Raw genomic sequence first — 10380 nt, 5'->3', positions numbered from 1 at the left:
ATGATGCTATCAATGGAAGAGCTAGCGTGTGAGCTGAGTGATCATGAAAAGAGAAACGCTCAAGGTTTGCCACCCGGTTTCAGGTTTCACCCAACTGATCAAGAACTCATTACCTTCTATTTGGCTTCCAAGGTCTTCAATACTACTACTACTACTACTCATGTCAACTTTGTGGAGGTTGATCTCAATCGATGCGAGCCATGGGAACTTCCAGGTCTGAATTTAATTTAATTTATTCTTCAATCGTAATAAGCTTGGCTGTTTCTTTGTTTAAAAAAGAAAAAATGTGAATGTGATGTTGGTGGATGAAATGGCATGTACGACAGAAGTGGCAAAGATGGGGGAGAGAGAGTGGTATCTGTACAGTGTGAGAGACAGAAAATACCCAACGGGCCTCAGAACTAACAGAGCAACCGCTGCTGGGTACTGGAAGGCTACCGGCAAGGACAAGCAAGTATACGGCGGCGGTGGCCTTGTTGGGATGAAGAAGACGTTGGTGTTCTACAAAGGGAGGGCCCCCCGCGGTCAGAAGACTAAATGGGTAATGCATGAGTTCCGGTTGGACCCTCACAGCTCTCCTTCCCTCTCTAAGGTACATCACTCTTACATTGGCTTCTGTGTACCGTGTGAATCAAGTTATGTCTTCACTTTTGGGTTGACTAATGAATCATTTCCTGTTCCTAAACTTGACCCTTTTTACTCTCTGCTCTTCTTTCTCTTGTCTTGATGTGATCCAATCCATCTTTTCTACCTACTATTCATTCCCACATGTGAATTCCTAGAGAGCCATCTTAATTAATTAATCAGCTTGTTGCCTTGTTTGAGAGATGCAGGATGAGTGGGTAATATGCAGAATATTTCATAAAAGTGGGGAAAAGAGAACTCCTACTACTACTCCTGCTCCTCTGCTACTTCATCATCAACAACACGATCCATCATCACTGTTCAATGACCATATCTCCCACTCTCATAATCATAATCAAAACCTCCTCTCGCCATTGCTTCATCCTTTCCCAATCCCTGAAGAAACCACTAAAACCAAATCATCAACAATTAACAGCAACCATTACCCTCCACCACCACCTTCCTCCCAACACTTGCTTAAGCTCAATAAGTCTACTAAATTAACAAAAACAGTGCCTCCTTCTCCATCATTCTTCCAATACCAACAGCTTCTAGAAGATGATCCCAACTTATTGCATTGGATGGACAGTGGTAATAATAATAATAATAACTGCAAGGCTAATAATACTGCTAGTAGTGTTGAGATAATGGATGCTGCTGCTGCTGGCTTGATAGCATTCTCATCAGGAGGACCTTCACCTACTCCTACTAATAATAATAATAACAATTCTGAAATAATAAGGGACATGATGATGATGTCTTCTTCTTCGGCTTCTATGCTGCACATACTCGACGATGCTCCTCTTGGAATTCAATCTTGGCCTCATCATCATCATCATCACCTTCTGTAAAATAATGTATGTGCATGCTGTCTCATATATATACCTTGATGTTTAATTAATTAATTAATGTTTCTGTTGCTACGTGCGTGCACTGACCTTTGATATGGACATATCAGTATAACATTATATATATAATCTATATATTTGTCTTTGCATACAAAGAATAATTGAAGTACCAACACCATCGTGCGTTACATTATTGTTCCTTGTAAGAAGATATAATAGCTACACATACAAGCTAAGCTAAGGTTTCTTATAGTAATGAAAATTCATGCGGTTAATAATCTCCGGCCATGTATCTAAGCCTCTATTATATATACATGTCATTATGTCAACATGATTAAAACTATATATACACTAAGCTATAGTAGTATTCTACACAATAACATATCAAGAATAGAGAGCTTCAATTCTTCATGAATCACAAATTGAACCTTTCTTTTGTATTTGCTGTAATTTCATAATTCTAAACTATTTAATTTTTTATTATTTCTCGTATATTATTATTTATTTATATAAGATGCAGCAACGTAGCCTTTAATTTGGCGTCTGCAAGACTGCGACAGTCGTTCCCTTCGCTCACTTTTATTTGCTTTCAATTTTTGTGTTCAGTTGTACGTTACTGTCGGGGAAAAAGAAATTTCGAGATTTATATTTTAGAAATATCCTCATTTTTAGTTGGCTGATTTTTTTTCAAATGAAAATAATTACCGTGTAATGCAATGAAATAGACGTATATCAAGTATTTGTCTATAAGTATCAATCAAAATGTAGGCTGTTTTATCTTTATCATATTTTTTAATTTTTTTGTGCAACTAAAGTGTAGGCTACATTTATAAAGTTTCAACTTTTTTAATTTTTTGTTTTTGTTTTTTAGTCCAAAACGCAAGTTGCATTTAGAAATGGGTGTTTTTTAAATTTTTTTAAAAACCTAAAACGCAGATTGCGTTTAGAAATGGACTTTTTTATTTTTATTTTTGAAAATTCAAAAACGCAGGTTGCGTTTTAAGTGTGTTAGAAAAGTTTTTTGGAAGTTATAAAATACAACCTGCATTTTGTATAAAAAATAATATTTTAATCGAAAGTCTTATCTATAAATACAAAATTCAATTCAACCCAAGTTGTACCTCACTTCCATTCTACTTTCATTCCTCTTTTTTTTTATATATCTCATACTTGTGGATTTTTTGACAATTAGTTGTGTCAAAAAAGTCGGGTTAGGTGAGGTTGAAGTTATGGAAGGTATTGCAAACATGTGAGTGTATTATAACGGTGATATTATACCAAAGATACACGAAGGAGTGACTTTTGTTTGTGAATGTCTGTTTTTATTTGCTATTCCATGTACCATGAGTTTTGTAGAGTTGCACAATGATTTTTGTGAGAACATACAAAGTCACATTTTGAAAAGGGTGAGCAACATTTTGTACAGAAATCCTGTACAAGTATTTGGTGGGCTGATACAGTTTTAACTAATGTCCATCACTAACGACACATGCATGCAGCAAATACTCTATATTTATCAACAGACCCGATTTTACGTGCCGATGATAGAGCTGTACGTTGAGTTTGAACAGCATACGGGGATGGATGCGGTTGGTGATGATGTCAACGTTGATGAACTTGTGGATATAGATTGGGAAGAAGATAACAACGACAGTGACGAGGAGTTTGAAGCCAACTATGAAATCGATGACGAAAACGATGACGGAGACTTGGCAGGCAATCCGGCGGTACAAAATGAGGCGCATGCAATTGTAAGTCAGCACCCCTTTGGCATTCCGTCTTTTATGCAAACTTTGGATCTCGAAGCCATGCATGTCCCGAAATTTCTTGAGTATGCGAATATCGGTATGTTATCTTATGGTTATTATTTAAAGTTACCACTACCATTTATTTTATTTGCCTTCTCCGACTGATGGTGGTTCGCATGTCATAGGTGAAGGCAACATTACAGTGGAAGATGGTGAGTTTAGTGTCGGAATGAAATTTGGTTCTAGAGAGTCAGTGATGTCTGCAATCAAAAGTTACACTACCTCTAGAGGAGTTGATTACACTGTTTATGAGTCTAAACCGCAGACATTCTATGCGAAATGTAAGGATTATGGTGCAGGATACGATTGACTTATCCGAGTTAGCTTGATTAGAAAGAAAGGCTATTGGGAGATCAGGAGATACAATGACAAACACACGTGCACCATGGGCACGATATCACAAGATCATGCCAAGTTGGACTCAGGCACAATTGCAGGCCATTGGTTGAAAAAAATCCGTCGATAAAGGTGAAGTCTATTATTGGAGAAGTTTAGTCCAGGTTGAACTACACTGTAAGTTACCGCAAGGCTTGGTTGGCAAAGCAGAAATTTGTCGCAAAAGTTTTCGGTGATTGGTAAGTTTCTTACTAGACTCTGCCAGTATGGTTGAAAGCAATGACTGCAAAGATGCCAAGGTCCCGTGTTAAAATAAAAATGCTCCCTGTTTACCGTAAGAGTGAGGAGGTTCAAGGTGTAAGAGTTCTCCATTGCTTTTTTTGGAGCTTCTATCCGTGTATTGTAGCGTTCAGACACTGCAAGCTATTGGTGCAGGTTCATGGCACACACCTGTACGAAAAATATAAAGGTGCACTTCTAGTTGCGGTTGCACAAGATGGGAACCAAAACATTGTGCCTATTGCATTTGCGATAGTCGATGGTGAGACGAAAAACGCGTGGGAGTTTTTTCTAACCAATTTGCGGAGATATGTTATTACCATTGATGGCGTGGGCATTATTTCTGACCGCCATAATTCCATCGACGCAGTGATACCTCGCAGTAATGGTGCATGATCACCACCAAGAGTGTGCCACATATTCTGCATCAGGTACATCAGGTCCAATTTCTTAAGGAGGTTCAAGACTCCGTATTTGCATAAACTCGTGGTTAATACAGGTATTTGAATTCGTTGTTATGGTCCTATTCATAGTAATTTTGTGGCACCTGCTTATGATTACATGGTTTGTTCAATATGCTATTCTAGGACAGAACAAGAGTACAACAAAAACTACCAAATGTTTAAAGAGTGGTGTGAGGCATATACTCAATGGTGCGATGAGATCGGTATTCAGCAATGGGTGTTGGCATTCGACGGGGGTCATCATTAGGGACATATGACAACAAACTTAGTAGAGTGCATATATTCTGTCCTTAAGGGTGCACACAACCTTCCTATGACTGCCATTGTTAGGTCTACTTTCTATCGGCTAAACGAATTGTTTACTCGAAAGAGCGCCGAGGCTCATGAGCGTGTCCACAATGGATTCATGTATTCAGAATTTTCAAAAGATTTGAAGAGAGTTTTCGATGTGTAGGAAACATTGTGGTCAATCGGTTTGACAGGCTGATGAGCGGATAATTTATACGCTTTTTGGCATTGTTTTTACATAGTTTTTAGTATGTTTTAGTTACTTTTTATAATATTTTATTATTTTTTATGCAAAAATCATATTTCTAGACTTTACTATGAATTTGTGTGTTTTTCTGTAATTTTACGTATTTTCTAGCTGAAATTGAGGGACCTGAGCAAAAATCTGATTCAGAGGCTGAGAACGGACTGCAGATGCTATTGGATTCTGACCCTCCTACACTCGAAGTGAATTTTCTGGAGCTACAGAAGCCCAATTGACGCGCTTTCAATTGTGTTGTAAAGTAGACATCTTGGGCTTTCTATAAGTATATAATAGTCCATACTTTGTCTGAGATTTGATAGCCCAAACTGGTGTCCAAACGCCGGTCAGAGACCCTTTTCTGGCGTAAAGCGCCAGAACTGGCACCAAAACTGGAGTTAAACGCCCAAACTGGAACCAGAGCTGGCGTTTAACTCCAAGAATGGGCTATACACGTGGAAGCTTCAATGCTCAGCCCAAACACACACCAAGTAGTCCCCGGAAGTGGATTTCTGCACTATCTGGACCTAGTTACTCATTCTCTGTAAACCTAGGTTACTAGTCTAGTATAAAAACTACTTTTAAAGATTCATTTTGTATCTCATGACATTTTTACATTCCTTATTGTATCTTTGACGGCATGAGTCTCTAAACCCCATGGTTGGGGGTGAGGAGCTCTACTGTGTCTCGATGAATTAATGCAATTACTACTGTTTTCTATTCAATCGCACTTGCTTCTGTTCTAAGATATTCACTCGTACTTCAATGTGATGAATGTGATGATCCATGACACTCATCACATTCTTAACTTATGAACGCGTGCCTGACAACCACTTCCGTTCTACCTGCAACAGCTTGAGTGTGTATCTCTTGAGCTCCTGATTCACGAGTTTGATGTCTCTCCTGACAACAGAGCATTCAATTCAGTGAGATCAGAACCTTCGTGGTTTAGGCTAGAATTAATTGGCGGAATTCCTGAGATCCGAAAAGTCTAAACCTTGTCTGTGGTATTCCGAGTAGGATCTAGGAAGGGATGATTGTGACGAGCTTCAAACTCGCGACTGTTGGGCACAGTGACAGTGTGCAAAAAGATCAATGGATCTTATTCCAACACAAGTAAGAACCGACAGATGATTAGCCATGCGGAAAACCGTAGCGGACATGTTTTCACTAGGAGGACGGATGGTAGCCATTGACAATGGTGATCCACCAACATAAAACTTTCTATAGAAGGAGCTAGGCATGTTTGAAGAAGAAGGCAGTAGGAAAGCAAAAACTCAGAGGGTAGAGCATCTCCGAAACCTCAACCTGTTCTCCATTATTGCATAATAAGTATTATTTATTTCATGTTCTTTTACATTTTACAAATAAAACTAAGAATTATTATTGATATCCTGACTAAGAGTTACAAGATAACCATAGCTTGCTTCAAGCCGACAATCTCCGTGGGATCAACCCTTACTCACGTAAGGTATTACTTGGACGACCCAGTGCACTTGCTGGTTAGTGGCACCGGAGTTGTAAAACGTGTAAATCACAATTCCGTGCACCACAGGCGCAATGAGATGTTTGAGGTTCACAAAATGTAAGATGGTTCCATTTACACTGTTAACCTTGCGCAATGACACTGTGATTGTGGTCATTTCCAGGTCGAGCGACTCCCATGTTGCCACGTCCTTGCATGTTGCACTAACCAGCATCTTGATTGGCAAGTATATATGTCTGACGTGTACAAGATGTCTGAAATTTGCAAGGTCTACGGAGGTGAGTTTGTTCTGGGTGACCCATCTACGTGGGCTAGATATGAAGGAGTGAAAGTGATCGCGAACTGGACATTATGGTGCGCGACAAAAGGAAGACCAAAGTCAACCCGTTATTTGAATGAGATGGATTCTTGGGATATGTGTGGTCCTCGCCCATTAGTGTGTAAGCTTTTTTATGTGTTTGCGCAATTTATTTATGCATGTGGTAAACATTGAATAATAAATACGAAGTTAGATAAAAAGTGCAACAAACTGATCTCGAACAGAATAGTATGATAGCAAAGCTAAAGATACCATAATAAGTACGAGAAAAAATAGAAACCTCTAAATATACAATACGAGATACAATACTAAATACAAGTAACAACACTGAATACAAAGCTATACTGAACAGTATAAGATAAACTACAACTTACTTCTTCGGCGCCTTCTTCGAATACTGAGATGGGGTGTATTTATCCGAGGGCACAGTCTGTATCCGTAAATTATATGGATGACCTTGAAAAATACCGGCATCCAAACCACCGCCAATGTCAAGCACCGCTAGTGTCGTACAAACCGAAACCACTTATGCCCGGAGCACTCGCAACACCATAATCATACTTGTGCTGAAGGTCATGTCCCAGAAATCCCTCCTCATGCTGCAGGTATTCATTTAAATCAAACAGTTCAGTACGCGGTGGTGCAGAAGGACAGTGAGGAACTACATGACCTGATGTGGCACGACGACCAACAAACTGCTCAGATTCATGAGGCACTTGCTGCTCTGGCGTCGGAAACAGATAATCTGTGTGCCTTAGGACCTGAGAAAAGCTGATGGAATAAATTCCATGCAATGGACTGAATTGACAATCAGCTGGAATTATCATCTGTGGTATGTAAGATTCTGTTGCTTGAGGTGGTTGTGGTTTTGGTATGTACGGTTGTTGCTACTCCCACGTCGGCCACTGCTGTTGTTGCTCATATACCAAAAACTGCTGTTGGCCATAGGCCGGTGCCTAGAACTGCTGGCCATATACTGGGTACTGAAATTGCTGCTCATGCCCTAGCATCTGGAATTGGTGTTCATATGTCGGAGCCTAAAAATGGTGCTCATATGCCGAAACCTAGATAATAATTAGTACTAATTAATAATAATTAATCAACCTGAATAATAATAATTAATAACGGAATCAATAATAATAATTAATAATGGTAACATTAATGATAATAAACCTTAATGATATATGAAACCTTTGGTTATAGTCCGGTGCCTGATACTGGTGCTCATGAGGAGCAATTTGCTGCTGAGGTCCAGCTGGTTCTTTTTGTTGTTCCTGTGGTTTATTCATGTCAGCCTCTTCATCTGCAACTCTATCTGACAATCATAGTGATGCCCGTACTGCTATGTGTAACAATCGTAGTACACCGGAAGATGATGAAAGTCGACAATCTCGTCCCCTAACTAGTGTATTATAGCGGCCAGATATCCACAAGTTAACCCATTGAATGTTCCTGTCTCTCCAGTCATGGTTCTGTGGGCCTGTCAACCGCCTACAATGATCACAACCAATCTCGAAAGTCGAGTCTAGTGAAAGTTGTTGCAGCCCGAACTGTCGTCTAATTCGGTTTGTCAAGTGCCACTTTATACACTCGAATGACATTAATGGCGACTTTGTGGAGCACATAAACATAATTACAGCGAGGTACTCCGGAACCCCCACTCTTATATACGGGCGCCATATAAACTACACATTAATAACCACGAGGCCAATTAGTAAAATTATTATTCTAAATAAGTAGCCTAACATAGATGGTTAAAACTTACATCGTCGACTTCCATGTCATTGAGTCCTTGTCTAAAATGCGCAGTAGACTTTTGTGTATATCTTGTATGCTGGCACCAATGACTCCACCTAAACAAAATTAGAATGATTGTAATAACAATAACAATAACAATACCATCACGCAAGTGGAACACCAACATCGACGAGATGATCGTGGGGAATAGGCGTCAGGAATGGCATACGCTCCTATGCCCAAACAAAAAGTAGTATGAGTAGCCCATCCATCTCTTTACAGTTGTATCATGATGCACGACACAACAATCTATATAGATGTACTAGACTGGCTGCCCCCCAACTGTATAGTGAAATTCGGTGAAAATCTCAAAGTAGAGGCAGAAACTTCGAGTTCAATGAAGTGGTAGACTTATCCGGAAATACAACCATTCCGAGCACGCAGAAAATGTGAGCTTGGATGTACCACTCAATGGACTCCTACATGTCACTGGTTTGGTGTCTCTGCACCACCGGACCCACGCAAGATTCACCTTACCCAAGACGTGATCTTGTGGACCGAGCTCCTGACTAAAACAAGCGATGCAATTCTCCACCAAAAACTGGTGACTGCTATCTGTTCTACCCGGGACGAGCTCCCCATTAACCAGGAGGTCAAGTATATGTGTTACGTCTTCTAACGTCATCGTCACTTCGCCGACTGAAAGTTGAAACGTGTGAGTTTTCGGTCTTCATCGTTCTACCAATGCACTCAATAGTATAGAATGGCCTCTCATTTTGCCTACTCGCGAAACGTGTTGAAACTCAGTCAATGCTAGGATCGCTACAGCTACCTCGTTAAGGGTCTCTGACAAATCAAGTTTTCTAGCAACAAATTTCTGATAACCTACAAAAAGAATGCTTTTTTAATAATTATAATTAGTGTTAACAATAACATTAATAAAAATATTAATACTTTTTTAAATAACTAGCAACCATAATAACTATCACAATAGTAATCATAATAATAAATTCTAAATAATAACGGTTAATAACTTATTCAAATAATAATAATAATAACAACGTTACTCATGATGATAATTATAATAAGGTTACTAATGATAATAATAGTAACAATAATAATAATAACCATAACAATGTTTTTAAAAATAATATTCTGTTAATAATCTATTAATTATTACAGTTATTATTATATTAAAATTATTAATTAAAACATAAATAAAAAACATAAAAATAAATATATTTATTCATCATAAAATAAAAAAATACTTATTTATTGAAAATGATCTAGATATTCAATCATGTGTTCCTAAGGTAAGATAAAATTACGAACCATTTTTTCTTCTTCCCTCACCGAAGTCCTAAACCTTTACTGCGTTCTTCTTCCTCCCACACTTATCCCCTTTCACCCCTCAATGCGAACCCTTTCACTCTCAAAACACCCTCACCGTATAAGTGAAATTGTAACTTCTTCCCGGCCTGCGTTTTGGTTTTAAAGATCGGCTGCATCACTCTCTTCAACACGTGTCATGCATACAGGGAGGAGGTTGCCAATCGCAACCTGCGATTTGTCTGTCCCACCTGCTAAACGCAACCTACGTTTGAGAAATTTTCAAGCTGGTCAAAGTAGTAGGCCATGTCTGCATGCAGGGGGTTGGGACACGTTTCGTGACTTCGTTGTCCCTCCCTGCTAAAAGCAAGCTGCGTTTTGCAGCTGTATGCAATTTTTGTTTTTTTTTTTGTTCCAATCAAAACATAACCTATATTTTACAAGTTACTGATTATAGCATATCCACATATGTGAATTACACGCTATGCAACAATATACGTGAAGATCATCATTTTTGCTTCTATTAATAAATTAATTTATGCCAAAATTCAAACATTGATAAAAAAAAGTCTTTAAAAAATTTATTATGGAGAAATAGTTTTTGAATAATGTAAAAATATG

General features: G+C 38.6%; 1 protein-coding gene across 1 annotated transcript; it reads left to right on the top strand.

Annotated features, from left to right (window-relative positions):
• Positions 1 to 1475, top strand: LOC110274303 (protein CUP-SHAPED COTYLEDON 3). Its single transcript, XM_021128352.2, has 3 exons — positions 1 to 214; positions 327 to 592; positions 834 to 1475. Exons 1-3 carry the CDS (start codon positions 1 to 3, stop codon positions 1473 to 1475), a joined length of 1122 nt encoding a protein of 373 aa, XP_020984011.2.
• The last annotated feature ends 8905 nt before the right edge of the window (positions 1476 to 10380 follow it).

This window comes from Arachis duranensis, chromosome 8, assembly GCF_000817695.3.
Source record: "Arachis duranensis cultivar V14167 chromosome 8, aradu.V14167.gnm2.J7QH, whole genome shotgun sequence".
Taxonomy (NCBI): Eukaryota; Viridiplantae; Streptophyta; class Magnoliopsida; order Fabales; family Fabaceae; genus Arachis; species Arachis duranensis.
The sequence above is the reverse complement of the archived record's forward strand: the minus strand, read 5'-3'. Positions and strand labels throughout refer to the sequence as shown.